The sequence below is a fragment of the Nothoprocta perdicaria genome, unplaced genomic scaffold (genome assembly GCF_003342845.1).
Source record: "Nothoprocta perdicaria isolate Ctin4 unplaced genomic scaffold, notPer1 scaffold_216, whole genome shotgun sequence".
NCBI classification, from domain to species: domain Eukaryota; kingdom Metazoa; phylum Chordata; class Aves; order Tinamiformes; family Tinamidae; genus Nothoprocta; species Nothoprocta perdicaria.
In genome coordinates, this window is record NW_020455381.1 from 997,143 (window position 1) to 1,024,061 (window position 26,919).

Here is a 26,919-nt window from a genome sequence, read left to right on the forward strand (position 1 = left end):
TTTAAAATGAAGAATGCCAAAAAGTAGGAAGACATTCCCCATGCCACCATGAGAAGAGAGAATCTGACTTTGACTAGGCATAGTAAGAAGAAGAATCTTGTTTTATAGAGGTTAAAAATGAAGCAGAATAGAATGAAATCGAGTTTTAAGATCTTTGACATGGATGAATTAAATTAATCATATAATGCCATTTATCTGGCCTGAATAATACTGTGCCCCTATCTATTTGTGCCCAAAATGTGTCTACTAGTAGAATGAAAACAAAGAATAACTACACTGCATTGAGACATCTTTGCTATGAAAAGGATATTAGTCTTTAACATAATTGATAGTATGAGTGAATAAAAAGGGTAAGATATGTTCCTGGTGGAGGAGAAAAACAGTGAAATAACAAGTGAGGGAGACCTAAAGATGGAGGTAAGCCTCTGACGAGTGGGGGCTATGTGGGAGAGAAGTTCATATTACTCCATTGCAGGAGATAATGAAAGATTTACTGTCTGAGAACTAGACTAAGACAATAAGAAAAAAAAAAGAGTATTTTTTTTAGTAAGTTTGATAGCTAGGCTTTTTCAGTCTCTAATTATCAGTATTTGGAAAACTATAAATACTTTTCTTTCTTTTTTTTTTCATCCACCAAAATGTAGTCAGATTCTCCTTTTCCTGTCTCATGTTGTTTGCAGACTTTCTGAGGGATGATGCATTCTTTCAGCAATTTTCCAATTTACATGCACTGTACTGCTGAGCAAAGGAGGGCTGTCTGGTGCTAAACACTGAGTTTTTTGTTTCTTATATAAATATGCAAGAGCCATTGTCTATCCATGAATCTAAATTTTACCTTTAAACTCTGCTATGTACATAGCAAATTTTCTACCTTGTCATGAAAACACTTCATATAGTTAAGACTAATTGTTCAGTGCTTTGTTTACTCCAACAATAACAATTTATCAGTAAGTAGATTTGCTGATTTTTTTAATATAAAGTTTTGGTTTATTTAACTGTTCATAAAGTATTTGAAAACATTTTTTTATGCATTATATTTACTTTATAAACTTGTCCTAGAAAGTTTGCTCAACAACAATCACCTACAGCTTAAATCCAATTTCAGACAGGTTTGTTACTGGCTGAAATTATTTAATGGTGTGCTAATACCTCATTATATGTTGAGAATTGACTCTAAAATGAAAAACATAGATTTAATAATAAAGCAAAATATAGCAAAAAATATCAGCTTAATTGAAATGCTGAAGTGCTGAACTATTCTTTAAGATTGGGTGTGTAATCTTTGGAGAGGTAGAATCTCTTTAAAAAACATCGTAAAGTGAACCCATTGTGCTATTAGTCTTAATGTATGCAAGGAGCAATTATGAATGAAAGAAAAAAAGGAAGTGAATCCTAAAGAGAATTTTGGAGTATTTCATGAAGTGCTTTCCTTAAAATCATCTGACAAACAGTTTCAAGTGTGAATCACAGAATGTGGTCCTTTACATCGTTACACTGACAAGTGGTTCTACAGTACTGAGTGGTATCCTGTGGAGCTGAAAATGTTCCAGTAGGATTTGCCCAGTGAACCAAACATCTTGTAATTGGATTTGCTATTTTTTTACCCCCCCCCCCAAAAAAAAAGCCAAAAAAAGCAAATGCCAGAAGGCATTTTTGTTTATACTGTGTATGTGTGTTAGTCTTTTTAATCAGTAAAATATTAATATATTAGTGTAAAAGACATGCTTTTATTCAGAAGTTTTGGTACTACTAACTACTACTATCAGAAAAATAAAAAGTACAAATCCTTAAAGAAAACTACAATTAAAACTAAGAATGAATTTATTTTTAAGTATTATAGTTAACCACAGCTACTGGCGTACTTGAATCTTAGTATCTCAGCCTCTGTTTACAAAATTGATTTCTCAGTCTAAATAAAATTGCTGAAACTATTGAATGAGGACCCAAAATGAACAAAATTTTTCATCATGTTTAACTCTCAGGTAAGCATTTTAATTTTTCTTTCATTTGGGGACATCTGGATGAAAGTAGGATGTAGTTGTACGGCAGAAAATGGAAAAAAAGCAAATACAATATTCATTTTTCAGTGTTTAAAACACCAGTGAAGAGTTTAGTCAAACATATTTAATTTCTGATCCAGTTATTAATATCTGTTGCCACACACTATGTAATCTAAGGGAACTTTAGGTGTATCTAAACTTAAAATCTTCAATACAAATTCCCTTTCCCTAATTATCATGGTTAGGTCCCAGCATAATTTTCTATTTAAAACCCACTTGTTTCAAATCAGCAGTACTGGTGATATCATCATAAGACATTGTGACAAGCAAAACTAACATTCCTTTTTTCCCAGTTTGCTTTTCTTTTGCAAGGAAATGAGGTAGGGATATCAGTGTCTTCTGTCTATGAAACAGTTAACCACATAACATCAATTCTTCAGTTAATAAATGTGCAGAAGCTATGGTACCCTCACCTACCTGGGAGAAATCCTAAAGGATTAATTATAATCAAACACTCTGCTGAAGCTTCTCAGTGTGACATTCTTGGTGATATCTACTAGATCCTTTGAGGAATTTCAGTAGCCTCCAAAAAATCTCTTAGTTTTTCTTTATTGCTTTCTGATGTTCCAGATTTAACTTTAATACTTTTTTGGTTCCAGCTGAAAAATAGTAACAAAAGGACTCACATGGAAAGATCACAGTAATATCAGATCCCCTTTAGCTCTCGCCACACAGTGCACATGTAAACCAACATTCTCAAAGGTTACTGACAGAGAAATAAAGCAGTCTTATGGAGTTCCACCTACCAGAAGCTTATCCTTCCCTGTTGAACTCTATTCTGATGAGAGTGGTGCAGCTGACACTTTCTTTCCCCCCGTCAGTGATTTTGTAGACAGATAGGGCACTGTCTGCCAGACCGTCTGTTTTTAAAAGCATCATCTCCAAAATTTTTTGAACAATATGTGAATCTCCTTCTCCAAGGATAAGCCTGAAGTGGTTGGAGATGATGTCGGTAAAATATGACTGAGAATAGCTAGTGAAATTATATTTTTGCATTCCTAAAATTATGAGAATCTTTATCCAAATAGTTTCAGAAATGGCAGCAGTAATCTTAGGATGCCAAAGTAGACCCAGAAAAACTGAGCATACGCCACATTCTTGTCCCTAGTATATAAAACTCCAGGAAACTAGAGCTGGTTACTTACTAGAACCAATCACTTGGTTCTAAAATTTCTGCTAGAGCAGGTTTAAGAAGAACAAGAGACTGCCCATCCTATCTTATGTGCCTACAGACATTACAAAATAGTTATAGTGCAGCCAGTTAAATGTGATAAAGCTCAGAAGAAGGTACGTGAGCACCAATAGCTATCAGCTTTAATTCAGAAAGGGCTGTCTATATTTCTCCATGTCAAGCATTTCTCCATTTTGACAATATTCATGTCTTTTGGTGATTAATATAATTCTACTAAGGAAATGATAACATACAAAGATCTATTGTGGCCTGGGATTTTAAAATATAAAATATAAAATATGTCACTCCATCCCCTATACCATCTCCCTTAGCTTGTCTGTTGAACAGGATCAGCTTTTACATGTTTTCTCCAGTCACTGGAAGGAATCTCGTATTTCAGTTTTTAACCTTTTCTTCTCATTTAAAACACATGGCATGTTTTTCTCTATAATTGCTGTATATTCTTTTAGTGTCATATATAACATTTAAAAATTAGACATCACAACACAACTTGGCAGTACATGGTAAAGATTCAAGACCAAGTTGTGTGTAATGTTTACCAAGTTATCTACCAAACAATTGGAATGACAGGCTTTCTAGTCAATCAACTCTACACTGATTAAAATTCACAGACTTAAAGGCGCTAATCAACAAATAAATCATTTATCTAAAGCTCTTTTCTCCATTTTCTCAGTTGACAGATGATTACTCTGACAGTTCTATATAATAGTTTGAAGGCCTTCTTTATGCATACAGTAGCATATTTGCAAAATGAAGAAAATAATGTACCAATTAGACTGAAGTGAACTTTATGTCACATTCATAACATCTAAGTAATTGCTGTTCCTATAAGTGAAGTGCTAGGTGATGAATAGAGACACATGCAACCATACTCTGTTAATATGCAACTACCAGTCAATATGATATGATCCAATGTCACATCAAATTGTTCTTTAAAGAAGGCAATTTTCAAGGTTAAGTAATAGTTTTTAATCGGCGATTCATGCAGCATTCTTAGAAAGGCTATTGCTCTAACTAACTGACTGAAGATATTATACTTTACACGATAACTCTGGCAGTCACAGTATAGCTGAACTCAGCATACTTGTTAGATATACCACTCTGAATTTATCAAAAGAAATAGACTGTCCAAAATACAATAAACTCAAAAGAGACTAAATTAAAATATTCAGACCTTGTACAAACAATAGTTAAAATGAAAACTTTATTAAACATTGAATTAATAACAAAGAAAAGAATGATGGTATAGGGCATTACAGCTAATGAGATCTGAGCAAGGATGTTATAAAATCTACTGATTCACCAAAAAAGTAACCAAAAAAAAGACCCATTATATTTCTGTGATGCATACAAAGAGTAAAATTTAGTAAAAAAAAAAAAAAGAGAGAATTTTAAACAAGATATATTCTTGATTTTTTCCCCTCAGTATTGTTTTTTTACCTTTTCAGATAAAGATTCTGTAACAGCATCGATCTTTTTCTGTTCAGTTTGCAATCATAGTTGTTACTGGAGCCAGAAGAAGAATCCAACAGAATTGGACTAAGAAATTTATTTTTTAGGAAGTAGTATGGCTTTTTCTCCTGATTCTTAATAGTTTTTTGAGGTTCATGAAAAATGCAAGACTTACATAGGATTTAACTTTGCACTGACTACAAACCTATAATACAATGAAAATGGTAATGATTTCTAACACACCAAGCCTATAAAAATTATTGTTTACTTGTCTTCTCTGAAATTCAGTTCGTCATTAGAAGTACTTCATTAGAGGTCCACTACTTCACACACACAAGAAGATTTTGGCATTGATCCATATAGATTGAAAAAAAACATTTATTTTTTTTTAAAAAAAAGTTTATTATTCAGTGTTGAGAAAACAATAATTAATTAGATCAGTTGATCTATATTTGAATAATTTATTCTGTAGGTGTTGTTGGAAATATTCTTTCCTCTTTACACTTAAAAATAGTTAAAGATAATAATATACAAGGGAGATAAATTTCATTACAATTGCACCAAGATCCACACATACAAATTAGAATAATAATATTATGTTATGTTTATACATCAGATAAGAAATATACTTCGAAAACTGGCTTTAGTGTATTTGGTTGGCTTACATGAATTATTCTACTTTTGTTGTGTTACTGTTTCCTTGATATTATTGAAATATGCAAAGAAAACACCAAATTTCACTAAAGAAATGCATTTCAGTCTAGCATTTTTAGTTCTGTTTTGCATTTTCAGAGTGCACTATTTTTCTCAGAAGTATCTTTTTGCAAAATTGAGCAGTCAAACAGGATGAAATACATATTTACAGAATATTCTCTCTAGTGAAGTATCTATGACTTTCCCCGTACCATATTCCACTATCCCTCTGATTAGCATACCTTATAACCAAATTAATTTTCTTTATTACAGAACAAAGCTACTTTGTTCTATCCTTCACACAAAAGGACTGGAACATAATTTATCCCCTTCTTTTATATATATATATATATATTTATATTTATATATATGTAATATTCTAGAAGATTGCTGTCTTGTCCATCCTTAATCACACTCCTCCCCAACATACATATCACTTCAACACTTTCCAGAGAGTTGAAATTTACTTTAATTTATTCTTTTCATGTTGTTATTGCAATACTAGACAGTAATAGGTATTATTTTATAAGATAATAACATTGCCATAATTTGTAGTTAGCTACTATTATGAGAAATGGAATTCAAAGTTATGCCAAACTAGAAGGCACTGCAAACAAATATCCTGTTTCAAATAGTAACAGTATTTGATTTGGAGGCAGTTCTGGAACACGCTTAACAATGTACACTGCAACTTTATGACAAGAAGATAAATTTATTCCTAGCCTACAGGAAATTTCTGATTTTCTTTGAGTGCAAAGGGAAGATATCGCTTTAAAAGATTTAGGCTAAATTTTGCAAATAAAATTGACATTGTAATTACTCTTTTCTGTGTATTATTAGTCTTTATTAAACTAATACTTTCCAATGCAAGTGACAGAAAACCTTATATGTATTTCCTGAAGAGTAGGACAGGAGCAGAACAATGGTCTCCATTTCTCTCTTTCCCTTGGGAAATTATTAGTGCTAGCTCACTTGCTCATCTCTGAAAATACATTTGTCTTTTTTAATGAGAGATTATTCTATTAAGGATTTATCTATTTGTTCACATTACTATTTCACCTAAAAGCTTTGTGCTTTTACTAAGCCTTCCTTCTGTTCCATATCATAATTATAACACAAATTACAAGGTCATTTCAGTTACAAAGAGCTTAGAAATTAAGTATGAAATAAGAGACAACTGATGGATAAGGAAAGACAGAAGAGCTGAACAGAGTAATGAGACAACACTAGTCAGTGCTTTCAGCATAGAATCATCTTAATTATTCCCCCTCCCCTCTTTTTTTTTTAAGCAGGTAACACCTTTTCTTTTTTTTTAAGAAAGACAAGAAATTGAGCGGCGAATGAGATATTAATTTCTGGATTTTACTTCTGAGAGTAAATTAGAGTACAGAGAATAGTAAAAAGGTGATTGTTTCACAAGCAAACAATTGGGTCTATAGAGAATGACAATGTCTGCTCACCAGAAGTTGGAGGCAGATTTTTAATGACAAGTAGGCAGGAAGATGTTGGAAGGAAATATACTTTGAAATTTCTTGAAATTAAAAGTAAATTAAGTATGTCTGATACAGCAGTGAAGAGAAAAAAAAAGGCATAAGTTGTTAATTCCTTAATATGTCTTTATGTTTTTCATAATGATTTGCTTTAAATATTTTAAAGTAAAAGAAAAAGTTTTTTTTAAAAAAAGCAAATCTCATAGAAATAATGATATGACTTCATTAAATCTGAAAATGCTTGTTCTTTTCTCTTATATTACAGATATGATACCTGAATAAATACATCTTAGTTTATTAACACAATTTAAGAAGAGAGGATACCAAAATGGACTAAAAGTTAATTATATTTTTTAAACTGTCCATCATCGATGGCTAACTGCTGAGTGCATTGGTAAAAGGTAGGCAATAGCTGACTGATGAAGTCATATTCTATACCCTTAAGTTGATGTGTATGCACACAAAGTCTGTCAGATGAGTTTGCTAATGACTTTCTCTTTGGAATCCAGACTGCATGAAATATTAGCCTACAACAATACTTTGTTGAACTAGGTGGGCAGTATCAAAACAAATGCTTGAAAAACAAGATAATGGGTAGCCTTCAGCAGTTGCCATAGCCCAAACTGAACACCTGTCTACTCATTTAAATAGTGATTGAAATAATTTTCTTTATAATTCTTCTGAAAGTTCCCTTTGACTATTGAACTGCTACTTTTGTTTAGTTGTCTGCCTTTTGCTATATACGACATTTAAAGGAAAACTTATTTTCAAGAGTAGATTCTGTGCAAATTAGTGTTTACAGTGAAATGCACTCTTTGTAGAAAGAGACAGTTCAAAACCTTGAGGCCTTTTAAGTCTCCCTTAGGTTTTATTTTAGACCGAGGCTGAGTTTTTATGGGTCTCATCTTACATGTCACAAATATTATTGTAGTTTTAGGAAAATAAACAATCTTCCACATAACAATGAAGCAGGAAGATACCTAACTCCCTTTCCTCCATTCAAATCTTCACTTAGGTTGTTAGGGTTGTAAAGCTGAAAGATAGAATATCTAAAAAATTGGAATCAGTAGCCTAAGACCTACAGTTCTTTATGCCTTACTAACAGATCCCTTTTTATATTTCTCAGCAAATATTTACACGCAGTTTTTAATAGAATATTGTCTAAAATAATGCATATTTTATGAAAGGAAAGAAATAAATGTCTATGTTACATATCATCATTTCATGCAAATATGTTGTTTCTCTTTATGTAAGGAAAGATACGTTTTATAGCATTAGTATTTCAATCATGATCTTAAAAGTTACATTAATTCACCTTTCATCCTTGACAAGTAAAAAGGCTCATGAATTTTTCATGCCTAAAATAAGTACAGTCATTTTATTTTTTTTCAAATCTGTGGGACAAAGTGTTTAGTATGGAACAAATTAATAATCATACTCTGCTCTTGCGTTGGAAATGTTATTCTTCAATTAATATTTTAAAAAGAGAATGCATGTAGTACCAAAATTCAGAATTCTCTGTTTCATCCCAATAGAACATGGTCATGTTCAACAAACCACTGTACCTTATTTAAAATGGGAGTTCTGGTAGTTTGCCAAAAATCACTGGACACCATTAGCATATAGTCTATGAAAAGTTTTGTTTTTCTGAAAGAATACTTTGTGCTGCTTAAGCAGGCTACTGGACTCTAGAGCTGCCAGTATATGTTTACCTTTTGTTTAGTTAAAGATAAGAATGTYACAACCTGTAGAGTAGGATTTAGCACTTAATTCCTGTTGACCAGAAAGGAGAGATGTGCACACTTTTGCTGCTTCTTCATGGCACACTAGCTCCTAGCATTTTTACAGGCATTTGATGAGTTAGAACTCATCAAATAACTCATATTTGATGAGTTAGAATGTAGGGAAAGAAGAGATTAAAAAAAAAAAAAAATCTGTACTCCTCTGTTTCAGCTGTCAGTCAGTAGGGCCACTAAGGCTAGTTGTTCACCCTGCAGGCAGTTTTGTGACTGCAGCTCAAAATGAGCCCTGTCTAAGCAGAAACATACAATTATTCCAATCAATTTATTGCTAGGCTTCACAATACAATTACCCAGCTTAATTTGGAAGATGAATTAATTGAACGATGGATTTCCTCTTTTTGCATAGAAAGTCCCTATGCAGGATATTCATAAAAGAAAGTTGAACACTTGACTTTCATACTGCTGAGTCTCTAAAAGAATCCCTATATTAATCAGACACTGATTTTGTTCCAGGTTTTTCTTTTTAGGAGTGAAAGCTTTTAACCTTGCAAATTAATCCTTAGATTAGCATAGAATCAATACTTAAAGCAGTGAGGACAGAAGCAGTGCTTTGTTAAAGATGTTTATATTTATTTCTCCTCTTCTACAGATGAAAATTGATTGAAAGGAGATATCATCATGAATTATTACACATTGCCATCTCTTGTGTTGATACTGGCTCAGCTTTGGCTTTGCACTCCAGGAATGCAGAGGAAAAGTATTAAAAGTGCAGATCAGTCCTTCACAGCATTTCGAAGAGTGAAACGTGGCTGGATATGGGAGCCACTTTTTGTAACTGAGGAGCAGATTACTAAGATGCCATTGTATGTTGGACAGGTATGATGACATGGTGCAAGGAGACACAAGGTTTCATTGAATGTGGTGTACTGCATTTCTTTGGAAGATGAAGCATCTTCAGTAATAGAGAAGCATCAAGATAATTTGGAGGAGGAGTTTTCAGGGCCGGGTGGGGAACACACAACTGAAATCATCTAGCACATTTGCCCTTTCCTGTAACCTGATTGAGAATGAGAGATCTCAATGGGCTTGAGACCACCGCAATGTCAAAGGCCTTCCTTCATTGCTTGAACTTGGTATCAAGGAGACACCAAACACCTATACTGACAGTAAATCATACGAAGTGCTGGAGATCAAACTTAACATTTCCTTTTTACCTTCTGAGTGAAAGTTGAGGACTCATTCATTAAGAACTGGCAATTTGCTTGTGCTATTTTTGGCCCTGCCTCAAAGCTGCCACATAAAGTTCAATGTAGTTTACAAACAGTATTTAGCATGATTTTCTATTACACTAAGTAGCAGCTGATTTACCCCTCATTAATTTTTAATGAAGCAGATTAATACTAAATCCTTTTACCACTGAGAAGCAACAGGAATCTGCATGGTTCATTAGATTAACATAGCTTTAGCACAACGAGCAATTATTTTTCACCCTCTTTTAAAAGTGCACTTTAAGATAATTTTCATAATGAGACTTTATCTTCCTCTTTCTCTCTTCTCTGCTTATTATTATTAATTATTATTATTAATTATTATTATTTATTTTGTAGACTAAAATTAATTGTAAGGTTGAGATCTAATTTTTTTTCTTTAAGGCACTTTCTAGATGAATGAACTGAAATAAGTTTAACTGCTAATTAACTAGCACTAAAATTTAATTGGGCCCAAAGGGTGAACTGCTCAAAATTCATTAATTACTTTTTCACAGCCTCTTCGAAGTAACTGCTCTGGAAGCATGATGTCTCACTTCTGAAAGAACAAGTGTAGATATATTTTTTGTTATTATTGTCACTTTTCCTGTAGCTGGAAAACATATTTTCCTTCAAAAGAAACTTCATAAATGTCAAGTATTTTCTTACAGATTTAGACCATATTCATAATCTTGTCTTTCTGTTTTTCACACTGCCAAAAGTAAACTACCTGGAATTTCAATGGAGGATTATTGTTAGTTTATTGCAGTATAACTGTTTAAATCAGACACATTTACTTGTGGCTGTCTACAGACTAGAATAGGCTCCACTTTCAGTAAATCTGTGACAGTCTATGATCAAGTGAAGAGCATTTTAGTAATTAAGGCCCTGCAGGAACCTGCATCAAAAAAAACAATCGGAGATAAACTGCCTCTGTTATTAACTGTCAGTATTCTATATCACAATTTCTCTTCACAGTCTGATTCAGAGTTCAATTGTCAAATTTCATTTAACATAGAGACATGAATCCTTTTCCATTACCATGTTTAAGATGAAAGAATGTGTAATGACAGACATAATAAAACAAATACATTAATTCTTTGGTCTCATTTACAATGGAAGACCATTTACTCCATATGCCTAGCTTAATAAAAAAAGTAAATAGAGAATATAAAAATATATAAATGTAATTGTTAAGATTTTACATGGCCATAGCCACGAAAATATTTTGCAGAGAAAAAATAAGGAGTGAAATGGTTCACACAGACTACATTTAAATAGACAATCCTAGGTAATCACCCAGGCTTTCAGGGATTGATGCACTGTTTGATTCCATATCTCAACCACATATTAAAGATTCAGATCTAGATCATCTCTTTCATGCCCTTGTGGATGTCAAGAGAAAATCCAAGTTATAATTCAAAAACTCCCCACAATGCTCTTTAACCAGGTATTAAATTTGGATAGTGTTAAAATTAGTGGGGACAGATCACTCACAGAGGAGTGAATCTGTCTCACTTTTAAATGCAGTCACGTGGGTGGAAATTATTTGACTTTAAGTTGGTCATTTTAAAAGTTTTCTGAAGTCCATGGGCTTGAAAATTTTCTCTCTGCCTCATTAGCAAATGAAAACTCTCTCTTGTCTTGGAAATCCTGAAATGATTCAGGTAGAGCAAGAGTTCAAAACTGTATTCCTCAGAGCAGTGTCCTAACCATAGTCTCAATAAAGCATGGAGCTGAGGTGTATAGATGACCATGCATTTTGGAAATCTCCAAAAGATACAGTCATTATTGCAAAGAAAAACTAAACTGATTTTTTGAAACTTCAAAGGCTATTCCAAAATAGAGTAAATACAACATGGAAGTGTGCTGTTCACAGTCTCCAACTACTTCTTTCCTCTCTGTGGCCTTGCATCTTAGACTGACCTGCAGGGTCAGAAAGGGACAGAGCTGGTAAGTAGTAAGAATATTTTATTTATAACATCTGAAAGTTTATGACCTTCACCTAGGAGCACAGGCAGTCTTTAACAAATGTTCTGCTGTGAATGGCTCTATTGCAAAATGGCATTATTGTGAAATAAAGGCTGATAAAAGGGCCAGTGCACATGCACTTACTTTTCTGGAATGAGATGGCTGAATGTTTTATTTCTAATCTCCAGCAATTAGTTATTTCACATAACTTTCTTCTTGGTTTGCAAACTTAGACTTAATCATTGAGATTCTTCTTGAATATAAAGCATATTTTAGTTAGGGCTACTCTATAACAAGCAATATTTCTGTGATGATTTATGTTTCCCAAAATTACACTCTCTTATTCACCTGTATGACTACCAGAAAACGAGAACCATATTAGAAATAGTATATTGACTGATGAAAAGTTACCATAATGGCCAAGAACTTCTAGATCTTAAGTCTGACTAATTTAGTCTGACTCATTCAACTTAGAGAACTAGTAAGAACAAAGCAAAAGAGTGAAGGCAACAGAAAGAAATGTCATTTGCATTTTAAACATTCTGCTTAGTAAGAGAAACCGGTATCTATTATAGTGAATTTTTCAATAATTAGACATTTTGTGTAGTAACATTTTTGGCTCTATATCCAAAAGAAGTAAAGAGGAAAATAGAGAATTAATAATATCCTGGGAATTGTTGTTCCCACAAAACTCAATAATGCATGTTTGGCATGTTAAGAATTTCAGTTTTTACTATAAAAAAATTCTGTGTTAACACTAACAAATCAATTTTGATGTCATGGACCAATGCAGCCGGACTGCAATATTCTCCAGGGCTAAGATTCATCAGAAGAATATGATGGTAAAACTCATCTTGGAAAGACTACAGTGGATGAAGTTCATTCTGGAAGGAAATGGAAAATATCTATCAATTTATTTCAGAATAAATAATAGAGACTTCTACTGCAAAGTGGTTTTATATCTCTTTAATATTTCAGCATAAATGGAACACTACTTTCATATTTACACCTAGTACTACTGAGTAGAAAAAAGAATATTGTTTTCAGTGGAAATCTTTTGGAGATGACATAGCAATAAGATAAACATGTACTTATATTTGTTTTTTTTGACTCCAAAGTGGCTGAAGTAGCCCTTTTTTAATAGGTTATTGATAAGTTAGTTATATCAGTAAATTAATACTGTGCCACATCTGGTCAGAAATGTGACAATAGATGCTTTCAAACATAAGTTTCCAAGATTTTGAGAGACTTCTTTATCACAGAATGAAAACAAACAAATACTAAAATAAATATTTCAAAATTTTATCCTGCCTAAATGTTGTTGTTGTATTTATTGTTCTTGTTTTTGTGTGTTTGCTTGTTTCTGTTTTGTACAGCTGAAATCTGATTTAGACAAACAGGATGGCAGCCTACAATATATTTTGACTGGGGAAGGAGCTGGAAGCATTTTCATCATTGATGAATACAATGGTAAAATTTATGTGATACAGAAACTGGATAGAGAAAAGAAATCCTTCTACACTCTGCGAGCACAAGTAATTAACAGAAACACTCACCTTCCTGTTGAACCTGATTCAGAATTTATCATCAAAGTTCGAGATATCAATGATCATGAACCACAGTTCTTGGATGGACCATATGTGGCTACCATTCCAGAGATGTCCCCTGAAGGTATGAAGTGTTATGAACCGAACTCTATTTCCTGCTTTTTTTCTGGATAGCTATGTTCATACAAAATCTTAATAGTATATTTTATAGACTACCTTTCAGTCACATGGAATTCAGAGTACTTTACAAGCTTGGAAATTTGCAGACATCTGCTTAAACTGAAGTATATGAGCACTGGGATATAACACACTTGCCTTTAAATATTTAGGTAGCTACATGTATCAAAATCCTTTTGCAGAATCTTGGTCTAGTTTCATGATTGCTTTCATGCATTGACTAGGGAGAATTTTCTTTCCTGTCAGTAATGCAGCCTTGAAATTCATACATGCTTGAAAAAGCATGGCATTATATTTCAAGATGGAAAAAATAGTGTAGCCTGTTGACAGTGCAAAGGAGATTTCATGCTTATAGATTTCATTTTTGAATAAGGACACCAGCTTAAACTCTACAAAATTGTCCGTTGTATGATTTTTCTTACACTTGTCAGATCTTCAGGCGTCTACTCATATGAAAGAAAAGCAGCATGTACTTAAACTTAAAAGCAGCATGTACTTAAACCTCTAACCATGGTTAGTTCTTTTAAGTACATGTAAGTTCAGTTGAACTAGAAAGTACTCAAGACCCTCCTTTAGTATAATCTGACTGCTTAATAATTAAACAATAAGTCTTTATTATTCCCTGTGTAGTATGAATCATATTGTACTGTAACTGGAAAAGAATCACATTCACGTCACAGGAACTCATTTGCTCATGCCCCAAGAATGAAAACAGTTTCCTTCTTCTATGCAAGAGATTCAGAACAAGAAAGGCATGAAGATGTTGTGGGATTAATGTAATGGACATCTTCATATCATGGGCAATGCATACTTACGTAGACTTCCAGACCTCTTGCACCATCAATCATCTTCTCTTTGTTTGGGCCAGAAGGTGCACAGTGAAGGAATGTCTTCAGCTTTCCCAAGTACAGAAACTAAAATTTTCTTGGCAAGAGTAACAACTTAATATGTATTCTTACTACTCCATAACTCTGCAAAGAGATATGGGTTTAAATCTGCCATGTATCTGGAAAATTCATACAATAAATATGAAACAAAAATAATGTTGGCAAAAAGGTATGCATACACACACATACACACAAATCTCAAAAAAAATGTGCAAGAGCAGTTAGCATAAATGAGCACATTACAGCTTCTGTCATCTCAAAGTAATTAATTGTTCATTGAATTCAAATAATTCAATTCAAAAACAACTCAAAAAAAGAAAATTAATTTTTTAACACTTACTGAAAGAATCCCAGTAATCTTTCTTTTTAGTAATTTTTTTCATTTATTCCTGCCTTTTTTTTTTTTTTATCTTTTGGTTATTTCTTTTGAAAATAATATTGAAAAGAATTTCAAATATTGTGCTACTTAAAACTATGTGAATTAATGAGTTCATTAGTGCAATAGTATCAGTGATCATAAAAGGTAATAAAAATTATGAATCATTCAGCATTACCTGCTAAACTTTTAGGACAGATACACTGAATCTTTCCTAGGGACCTGTGAATTATATCATCCTCTGACAGCCTAGATACCAGTTACAAGATAAGTATGTTCATTCCGTGTGTTTAATCAGAAGGAACATTAATATCTCAGTTCCTACAGGGAATTGAGTAGTAACTCAATTCCTGCAGTAGCTCACCATCATACCAGCAATAGCCACAGAAAACATCCGTTAAATCAACTTACCACATAGTCACCCAGCTTCTATTAGGGAAATCACTTTGGAGGCCTGTTGTTCATTCACTGCTATTTTCATACACATAGACTTATTTGTCTCAGGACTTTGAACTTATAAGAAAGAAAACAAATTTTTATTAACCTTACTTTTGGTCACCTAATTTTTAACACAATTTATGGACAGATTAAGATGGTACTTCTGTGTCAGGTAACTAGACTATCCACCCAAGTTAGAAGATGAGAAGACAGTACTCCTACCAAATACCTTTGCACTTTTAGTACCTTTGTGCTTTTCTGAAGAGATCATTGTAACAAAAAAAAGCTGCTTTGCTGTATAGAATCATCTGGGGAATTTTATCTAGGGTTAAACAGATTTAAAATTTTGACAATACTTTTCTTTTTTCTTTCTTTTTTCCTTTTCCTTTTTCCTTTTTCCTTTTTCTTTTTTCTTTTTTCTTTTTTCTTTTTTCTTTTTTCTTTTTTCTTTTTTCTTTTTTCTTTTTTCTTTTTTCTTTTTTCTTTTTCTGATAGTGTTTTTATGAGACTCTCTCTTAAAAATGATTTTAAGATAGCTTGTAATTCCATCTGTCTTTATTTATATTCACTCAAATCTGTAACTGTTCTGAGAACTATATGAATGATTAATTTCTGAAATCCTTCCTACTGTCCTTCCTACCTTAGCTTCCCAAAGAGCTTTTGTCTTATATAAGAGTGGATGATTGCATCTCAAAGCAAACCAAAACATACATACACACACACCAAAAAGCAAACAAAAAAGAACAGAGCTTGTCTTCTCTGATGAAGTTGCTTGGATGAAGCAAGAGTGATACTTATGGCCAAAAGAAGCAGTAATAATCTTTTTCCACATACCTCTGTTTCTCACCTGAAGCTATTAACAGTTGTCAGATCAGAGGCTTCAATCTGGACTGACTTATGCTGGCTATAAACTGGCAAGCTCAAAATGGAAGATTCAGCAGCCTTTATCCAATCTTGTCAGCCATCTATTATATATTTATATTCTGAAAATATTGTGTAACTTTGCATAAAATCAACTAAACTTTAAAAGATTTTGTGTTATTCCTATATGATAATAAAATAGACTCCAGAAAAAAAAAATAATAGTAATAGTAATAATAATAATAATTATAATAAAATAGAAGCAGCACTTCTTTCAGTTTTTCAAGATTAGTGAAAGATAAAACTATCTCCCTACATGCGTCTTCCCAGAAACAGACTGCTTGAAATAGTAAGCTCATGGGTTTGTCATTATCTGGAAAAGGATAATCAGTGAATCAGTAAGAATCAAGGTCAACTAGATTCTTATATCTCTTGAACTATTTTCTATATTATTTCTATATTTGACCTCTTTAGCATTAATTACATCAGTATATACTCCCATATGCACGCATATATACTAATATGTGTATGTATGATACTATGTGTCCATGTATGATACATAGAATATGGAGGAGACTTATATAGTTCCCTTTAACTGGTCATTGTGGTGGAACATGCTTTGCTTTCTTAAGACACAAAACAGCATTGGATGTGCCTAAACTATAAGATAATGTGAAGTTATCTTGTACTCAAGCTAGACCATGAGGTTCTTTCTGTTTTAATTTACCCTGACTCTTGAAGTGTAGGGACTGTACCCTCTGAAGAGGTTTTTTTTCAATACACATCCTAAAGGATTAATCCTTAGAATGAGATTTCTAACTTACCAACATATGAAAACAGATGAAACAGTAACCAATCAAAATTTGCAGTATCAATATTTCAATGGTTCGGTATTCAGTAGGACAATCAGTAACAGGTACAAATTGAAACACAGGAAATTTCATCTGCATATGAAGAAGAGCTTCTTTCCTGTGAGGGTGATGGAGCCCTGGAAGAGGCTGCCCAGAGAGGTTGTGGACTCTTCTTCTCTGGGGATCTTCAAATCCACCTGCATGTGTCCCTGTGCCACATGCTCTAGGTGTCCCTGCTGAAGCAGGAGGTCTGGACTAAATGATCTCTAGAAGTCCCTTCCAACCTCAACCATGTTGTGATTCTGTAATTATATTGGTGCTTCTCAGTGATTTTGTCTCATAAATTAGAATTTCCTTTGGCTTAGTTAGGCTAGAGTTATTAGCATGTTGTCCAACATGAAAGGCTTGTTTTTGTCCTTTGCTCCATTTCCAAGCTCTCTAGCAAAGTTCTGCTCAGTGATTCTGGACCTGGGATCTCCTGGCACTTCTCTTAGAGAGAATACGCTCAATAATCATGGTCCACACTTGGAAAACAGTTCACTCATTATGCCTGAATGAAGAAATCGAGGAGAGGTTAATTCACATTTAAGAATGTATTACTCGCCTTAGAGAACCTGGCTAACTTCACCCTAGGAAAAAAAAAAATGCCTGAAGTTAGGTATAAACATCAATATAATATATACCAATGTGACAACAAATTAGAATGCGTTTTAGTTCTTTCTAGACTCGCTTTTATCTCCAGTATTAAATTTTACTAGGATTTTATATTTGAGTGTCACAGTAAATGAAAAGTGTATCAGCAAATGGACTCTCCCAGGAGTACAAGACTGGTTTTCCCTCAGGCATTTGGTATGATTTTACATTAAGTGCCTCCCATATAACTGTTAAACTTGCATAAATGTAGTATTTCTGACGGAATGGTTAAGAGTCAGATGCAATAATATATCAGTACTTAGTCTTTTTAGAGATTACAAGTTCTAGTTAGAAAAATGAATAACTGTATCCTACATGAGTGCCCTATAGTTTACCTAATGGGCTGCAAGATATAAATTGCACTGTTATGTTTTGCTCAAGAGTAAAACCAAAGCGCTAGTAATACAAAGAAAAATCTCATACAGCAATCAGCAAAAAGTAGTTTGTTTCAAATAGATGGTAATAGAAAGTAAATAAGTATAAATGTGTTTACTATCTAGCTTAAGACATTTCTGTGAACTGTAGACATGTACTTAGGAATAAACTTCGTATCAATGTCACACAGACTACCTTATTCTAATATAGATATACTAAAGTCCACAGGCATATTCAATGTTTTTCCCTCTTGGTAACTTATCCATTTTTATTAAATGTGGCAAAATGCTACCATAATTAGGTTGCCAGTTATGACATTTTGTGTCTAGAATGTCAGGAGGCTCTTATTTTAAAAATGTACTGATTGATTGTTCTAAAATATATTTTTATGAATTTATTCAAATATTTTCATCCCAAACATGGAGTGACAAAAATGTCTTAGCATGTTTTGAGAGTTTTTGAGAACATAATAACATGCAATCTTTATCATTCAGAAAAATATCTAAGTAAGCATGGTTCCATTCAGGAGATGTTTTTTTTGTTTTTTGTTCAGTGTGGATTAAACATATAGAAAAGTTGATTTCATGGCAATTCAAAATTAAAAAAAAAAAGAGGGGAAAAAATTGAATGTTGAGATAACTTTTTTTCTCATTTAATGTCAAAAATGTTTTAAACACTTTTTTCCTATTTAATTTAGAGATTTTTATCAAGATCATAAAATCTGCTCTCAAGAAATTTGTGAAAGCACAGTCCTGCTTTTATGTGGTCTCCTGTCACCACGATTTCAAAATATTTCTATTGTGAATGCTGGCAACCAACATTCTTTCTATCCTCCAGATCTGTTCTTTCCTTGTCAGATACCCCTTATTTGCTTCTCTTTCCATTTTCCTGCTACATTTCACTAAGCCCACTCATACAAACATGACACTCCCACTCCGCCATACAAAAAATGAAAAAAGGAAGAAAAATAGAATGGAGCTTTGATGAGTAACAAATATCATTTTATTCTAACTTATTTCTTATTTGTTAAATATGATGTTATAAACAGTCCATTTCTGAGCTTCATTTGTGTGTATTTGGGTTTCTTCATCTAAAAAATTGCATCTACAACAGACTGTACCTTATATTATCCACAGTGTAAGATTCCTTCCTAACTAGCAATATATATCTATATTTATAAATACATATCTATATTTTGATATAGATATATACATATAGATATAGGTATAATTTTTTTTCTTCCCTAAAACAACTGTGTCCTCCTCATGCTGAATTATTTTAGAGGATGAAAATAAAACAGTTTCCACTGATCACATCTGGTACAGTCAACAGTTGAGTAGCCAAGTGTTTCTATTTTCTTTATTCTTCCATATTATTAAGGATATACTGTTGCTTATGAAGAATATATATTCCCTCATTAGTCTGTCTAAAACAATAGGGAGTGATACCAACATTCATCCATCCATCCATACACATACACACACACACACACACACACACAAACACACATATGCACATATAAAATAACATATCAAATTTCTGGCATAGGCATGCATGGCTGTGGCTGTAGGTCCGTGTATAACATGTGTAATGAAAAAATTGGTATCATAGGCATTTTTGAATGTTGTTGCACTCTTACACTTAGTAGCAATGAAAAATCTTTATTCTGAAGGAAGGTAGCACACATAATGTAATCATTTGGGTTCTGTAGACTAAACTGACTAGGAAAAATGTAGACTAAGATCAAATGGAAAGAAAATAATACTTCTGAAAATAATTTTGTTCACCACGTTCAGCCTACTTTGCACTAGAAAGCCACCTTTTAATGAAATCAACAATGAGATCTATTAGCAAATAAAACTATTGAACTATTAGAAAGATCAGAAATGAATACATTTCCTTTACCAGGGACAAGCATAAACTTGCTGCAGAAAAGGTGTTTCTTGCCAAATGTCTTTCACCCCATTATGTCTTCTTTTCTCTTTCAGCTTAGTTATACAGTTATATCGGTATTCAGGTGCAACTAGGTGAACACATGCCAGAAAGTTTTAAAAAATAGTTTGGGTTCCTGCCCCTCCTCAGGAGAAGTGCTATTTGTGTATTTATGCAGAACCTAGGTGAGAAAAATGGACAAAAATRATGGTTACATTATAAAATGATGCCACAATGAATATTTGCTTTAAAAATATTATTATGACTCATGGTCCTATGAGATTGCTACTAATCTTGGATATAGGATATAACTGACTGCCAACCCAAGATAAATTCATGTTCTGTAGATTGATTCTTTTGCTGTGTCTTTTGCGCTAGGAAAGGCTTATTAAAGACTGAAGGATACAAAAGGTTATCAGAGCCTTATTATATTTTTTGGATCTTTGGCTGTTAACAGTTTATTTCTTTCAGCCACATAGTGCTCATAGTGTTAATAAGGTGTTTTTGTTTTCTTATTCCTATTGAAAACTTTCATAAGACTCTTTGAAGAATTTACATGGGGAGGGGGGACTATCTTGCTATGTTCCATTCATCTATTATAAATTAGAATAAAAAGAGTAAGATATTTAGCATTTTAAGCAATATAAATAGAGATAACATTGAAAAATCATATAGTATTTCTTTTTGTTTTAATTGAAAGCTTAAATGTAACCAAAAGTTTAGTTGAAGGAGTTCCCTTTTTAATAGTGAATTTGAGAAGGTGTCATTAGATTTAAATTTTCACTATGACTTTCTAATATAAAAAGTATCCTAAAAGGAGTCCTAAAAGCTTCTTAAAATATAGATGTTGTGTAATTACGAAGTAACTTAAACAAAATAAAAAGGCTGAAAAGAGAAAATAGCAAAAAAAAAAAAAAAAAAAAAAAAAAAAAAAAAAAAAAAAAAAAAAAAAAAAAAAAAAAAAAAAAAATAGAAAAAGATGTATGGATCACAGTTCAAAAAATGTGTTGTTGTTATTGTTGGTTTTTTTTTTTTTTTAGGTACATCTGTTACACAGGTAACAGCTACAGATGGTGATGATCCTTCTTATGGGAATAGTGCACGTCTGCTTTACAGTCTCATTCAGGGACAGCCTTATTTCTCTGTGGAGCCAAAGACAGGTACTGCAGCATATTCTTGCAATCTGAGATTAATCCATAAAATCCACAAAATATTGTAACATGGATATAAGCAAAAATAGGCATTTTTTCTTCCTTTCAACACAAAAAGCAAGCCCTATCATCCTGTATTTGTATGTCTTTTCACAATTTTCACTTTTTTTAATTAATGAGATATTATCCCACTCTCCTTAGAGAAAAGATTTAACTCTATGTACTGTGCACTATCTAGAGTGTAAATTTATAACTGTGTCCAGTGACATATTTTATACACTTATTATGTGGTCAGGTTGGGGGGAAAAATGTAACTATGTCAGGACCACAAAAATGTACTTTTGATCTTCTAGGGGTTATCAGAATGGCTTCACAAATGGATAGAGAAACAAAGGATCAGTACTTGGTCATCATCCAAGTCAAAGATATGGTTGGTCAAGCAGGGGCTTTTTCAGCAACAGCCACTGTTACCATCAACCTCTCTGACATCAATGACAATGCACCTAAATTTCAACAGCGTGAGTAGAGATTGCTTATATTTGTTGAACTTGTTGAAATGTAAATCTACCATAGCTCTGTTTGTGTTTGTCTTCAGCAATACAAATTTCAAAAGAAAAGCTCTATCTCCAAATAGGGCAAAAACCTCCACTACTATCCAAAGACTTCTGGATATTATTTTTATCATTTGGAGACCATGGAGTTACTAAAATGCTTTCCACATAGTTTGCACTTCCTGAGCCTAAAGTTTGAGCAGTGGAACACTTTGTACTGCTTTCACTCCCCTTATTTCTCTTCTATCTTCCATCTTTCCTAGGATATTCTGTAATCCTGTTGGAAATCCTGGTTCAGGTACTTTCCAACTGATGTGAAAGTAGACAGTTGGGCTGGCAGTAGAAGCTAATAAAATGTAGTTGGGAATTGCTGTCCTCCTCTGGTTGCTCATAGTGCTGTGGTTTATTCACTTGGGCTCTTCTCATCAAGAAGGGCTGGGAGAGAACGGCTCGTGGATGGAGCAGTTATCTTCCCCATCTCCTGAAGTGCACAGAATCATAGAATCCTTAAGGTTGGAAGGGACCCTTAGAGATCATCTAGTCCAACGCCTCTGAGAAATCAGAGGGTCTTGTTAAAAACTCATGCCTTTCCCCAATTTTCTGATAACCTCTTAGCTATAATGGCTATCAAGTAGGCATATCACTGAATTGTGTCAGTATATGTTTCTTTAGGACTCTACTATATGAGCGTCTCTGAAGAGGCTCCAGTGGGCACTACCATAGGCAGAGTCATGGCAGAAGACAGCGACATAGGGGAGAATGCAGCCATGAACTATTTCATTGAAGGAGACAGCACAGATGTTTTTGACATCATTACTGATAATGAGACTCAAGAAGGACTTATTTTATTAAAAAAGGTGAGATATCAGAAACTACATTCAGAATTTTCAAATATTGGAAAGAATCTCCTCAAACAAGCAAGAGATTTTAAAAATGCTTATTCATTTGGATTTTACTTTTTTTTCCCCCTCATTCTATTCTATGCACTTTATGATTTGATGGGAATATTAGGGGGGAAATAAATAAATATGGTTTTTACTTTTTTTTTTTTTTTTTTTTTTATTGGCTCAATTAGGTTACTGAGTAAATGCAGATCCACCTGAGGTCGTACAGGAAATTTATTCCCAGATATGAAAAACAGTGTATACTACTGTGAGTAAATGCTCTCTTTCTTCTGTGAAATCTGTAAAATCTCTATCAAAAAAGGGAAATCACTATTTCTTTTCTTTCAATGCTTCCGGTTAAACCTAACTGAAAGCAAAATATATTGAGTGGAAATATTTTCAAGCTTTTGAAATACACTGGCAACACTCAAAATATACCAGTTTTATGAATTAATATATTCAAGAGACTTTTGTTTAAAGTGTGATTTAACTTGGTATTGTAAAGGAAGGAGAAGTATTCTGGGTCTGAAATGATGATAGAGCTCAAAAGTCACCTGTGAAATCCAGGACCTTGCAGAACTGAATGCTATAACTTTTTTTTTTTTTTTTTTTTTTTTTCTATTTGGATTTATTAGAATGCAGAAAGATATTTCTTTAATATTTCCTGTTTTAATTAGAACAGATAATAACTGTGAAAATAGTAATATAAATATGTGTTTATTAAACTCTTTATTACTGCCTGGAATTTATTTCTTTTACAGACTAAATTTTAACATTTTCATTTTAACTCTTGCAGAATAACTGATTCCCGTTGTTTATGCAAAAGTCAAAGTCATTCATTAAAGTTCAACTTATACTGGAAATAGGGGTGCCATGGGGCTCTAAGTGAAGGTTTCCATCACAGTGTTGTTTAACAGTAAAGTAAGCCTCCATGACAATGAAATCAATACCTAGCAATGAAAGCCAATTAAAGTATGACACAGATTAATTGTTAGAGTGTTATTAGGGTCAAAAAAGAAAATTTGTATAAAATGAATATGAAACATTCAAAAACAAGATAGCACTTTTGTCTAATCTCACACCAATTTTTGGTCTACTATTTATTTCAAATCTGAAAAAAAAAAATCCAATTCTCTTTTGTTTCTTAACAGAGAGTGGATTATGAGGCCAAGAGGCGATACAGTGTTCAAGCAAAAGCTGTCAACAGGTATATTGATGAAAGATTTCTGGAAGAAGGACCATTTGAAGACACAACCATTGTTAAAATCAATGTACAAGATGCTGATGAACCTCCTGTTTTCACCTTGGAGAACTATGTGATGGAGATCGCTGAAGGGGCTCTGAGTGGCTCATTGGTAGGCGTTGTAACTGCTAAAGATCCAGACAATGATGACAGTCCAGTCAGGTATCTATCTTAAAACATGAATAGGCCTCATACTCAAACATATATAAGATATCCAAAGGCACCAGGAACTAGTTTTGTGACATTAACTTGAAGGGTTCCTTTCTTTGATTCATGATTACAATTAAGTGTGCTTAATTGTGTGCTTAAAAGTGTGCTTAACAACCCCTTTGAGACGGGACAGTGTTTAAAACAGTGAACTGGAGGAGATTGTCGTATAGGTGCAAAACTAGGATATCATAGTTGAAACTGAGAGTGCCTTGAGGTTTCCCAATCTGTTCCCAATTACTTCTAGAGAAAAGACATGAAGTCATTGCTGGAGAGAAAAACAGAACATGTCAATGTGAATCTACCCTGTTCACATGACCAAAATTCTCTAGTTTCCTATAGTTACCACAACTGCCCTGTAGAAATACTGTGTTTTATAAAAATTATAAGATTAAAACTCAGTGGGATCTTTATTTATTTATTTTTATAAAATACTGTTCTTTTTCTGTGTCTTAAGGAAGGAAATAGGTAATTAAATTGCTGAATTACTTGACATCACTGTGTGCTGTGTGATTAAAACAACCCAGGACAGAAACGTGGGAGATGCAAAAAAACCCCTTATGGTCTGTGGATTAATTTAGCAGATTCTTAATATTAAAAAAAAATATATTTTTATCTATATTTTAGGCTTCAGAAATACAGTCAAGAATTTTAAATATGTTAAGATGTTTCTTTAATTTACCATCTTACTGATTTTCTAAACAGACTAAAAGATAAGTATAAATAATAAGTAAAAGAGAGCCATCCAAATGCTGGCACATAATCTGATCTAGTTCTGAGTACCAAAATGAGATGGGAGGATATTATCAAGAAAAATGGAAGACAGCATAAAAGAGGGAATTCCACACACACGGGAATTCCAAAGAGGAGGAGGAAGAAGAAGAATCTTTCAAATACGCAAGCAGATTTTATTTCCACAAAATAAATTTTATGAGGAACTGTGAAACCTATTCTTTTCTATATATCATGAAAAAATATTTGTATATATCCCTAGCATTTGATGGTATATCTTTATGGTTTTTGGTTTTTTTTTTCAGTCCAAGGGATTTGAATTTAACAAATCAAAGGGCATATGTGTATGTATTTAAGTGTATATCTATGTATGTTTGTATGGTATGTGGGTGTACACATATAGACATAGCATCTAGAGACTTAAATTAAGACTCTGTAACCCTACATTTATTTGCAGTCATCTCTAGTGTTAGGACTGTGCACCCTGGCTTGGTGACCTCATTATAGATAGTTGTCTGTCTGTCTTTCCAATGCCCATTCCCTCAGCAGCAGAGCATGTTAGGAGTGACAAAATGGATTTACCATTATACCTCTGCTTAGCTGTTAGTGTTATTCATTTCACAAGTGGCACTTTTGCTGTTTCTTTTCAATGAAGTAATTCACCTGCTGTGAGCCTGACTTAGAAATAAGAATGAATAATGCATTTCAGATTCAGTTCACACTAATATAGATCTGAGGCATATTTAGCTTTATAAAAAGAAGAGCTTTGATCTCAGCAGTAGTGAATTTTAAATGTTTATAAGAGTACATTTTTCATGATTTCTGAGTTGTGGCAGCACACATTTATATGTATATATTCACAGGTCTGTTTTCTCAACTGACAATAGCTTTATACGTCCTTTTTTTTCTGACAGAATATTTCGGCATTAGAGAATCTCTTTTTTTTTTTGTGCAGATATTCTATTGTCAATGGCATGATTTTAAAGAGATTGTTCAGCATCAATGAACACAATGGAACAATCATTACAACTAAACCTCTGGACCGAGAGATAGCTGCTTGGCACAACATAACTGTTACAGCCACAGAAACAAGTGAGTAAGAAACTTAAGAACACTGTGTTTTATATTCTGCATGCTGTAATTATCACCTGAATAGGCTTTCTTTTAAATGGAGAATACACGCTTCTTTCTCATTATATTACTGTTGCTTGTTACATTGAGAAGTATTATTAAAATGATTAGTTAAATAGGAACAGAATGTATTTGAGCTTCAAGGTCCTGTGCTTTTCCATAAAAGAAGATCTTATGAGAAAAAAAAAAAAAAAAAAAAAAGAAATTGTAATAGGATCGAGACTGTAATGCTTTCAAGTTACACTAAAACATACGAATTGCTCCTGCAGTGCAAGATCTTCTGCTAAATTAGACCCTGGTTAATTTCACACCAGATTTTTGACTAGTGTGAAATTAGCCAAGGTCTAATTTAACTCCAGTCAGAAACCTATGGCTCAAATTAATTGTGAATGTAAGACCTAAATCAGCTAGACTTCTCTTCAGCGACAATTAAATCTGTGCAGCATCCTTTATATAGATTTCACTTGTCAGTTTTGTTTGAAAGTCAAATGCAAATTACTGCTGTGTGTGCTTTTAGTTACCTTGTTGTCCAGACTGACACAATACTCTAGGAAATTAACAGTTACTGATTTATAATACATTTTAACAAGATTATTAGGCATACTAAAAATAAATAATCCCATCCATTTTGAGGGATGATAAAAGAAAATACAAAACTTGAGGCCAATCAGTAGATCAAATCAATTTTGCCAAATATTTATACTATGTTAGTTGCATTCTGAATCTCAGTTTGATGCTATTTATTAAGGCCAGTTTCATCATATACACGACAATTGCATTGTACTAAAAGGAAAAATTCTCTTTTTATAGGTCAAAATAGAATGTCTAGATGTTTAACATAGAATAGCCCTTAGCAAAAATCACCATTTTGTGTTTGGGAATTGGTAGTGTAATCTTTTTTCAGCTTCTCTGTAAGTTTTTAAACACAAATGTATCTATCTTCTTGTGCTGCTGGACAGCTGGAAGGTGATGGTAGAATAGAAGTCTGTCATATTTTTGTCCTGCCTTGAATAGCTCTATGGAAACACAGCAGGAT

General features: G+C 33.0%; 1 protein-coding gene across 6 annotated transcripts in view; it reads left to right on the forward strand.

Annotated features, from left to right (window-relative positions):
• Positions 1–26,919, forward strand: part of CDH19 (cadherin 19) — a 105,741-nt gene that overhangs the window by 59,516 nt on the left and 19,306 nt on the right. For 4 of the 6 annotated variants that reach the window (XM_026038693.1, XM_026038694.1, XM_026038698.1 and 1 more), the window contains 8 exons: positions 7,153–7,288; positions 9,279–9,505; positions 13,224–13,518; positions 21,025–21,144; positions 21,489–21,653; positions 22,359–22,543; positions 23,722–23,975; positions 25,708–25,844. In XM_026038693.1, the coding sequence (XP_025894478.1) occupies positions 9,308–9,505; positions 13,224–13,518; positions 21,025–21,144; positions 21,489–21,653; positions 22,359–22,543; positions 23,722–23,975; positions 25,708–25,844 (1,354 nt within the window). In that variant the 5' untranslated portion in view covers positions 7,153–7,288; positions 9,279–9,307. The remainder of the gene's footprint in view (positions 1–7,152; positions 7,289–9,278; positions 9,506–13,223; positions 13,519–21,024; positions 21,145–21,488; positions 21,654–22,358; positions 22,544–23,721; positions 23,976–25,707; positions 25,845–26,919) is intronic. The other 2 variants (XM_026038697.1, XM_026038696.1) reach the window with 1 other exon arrangement.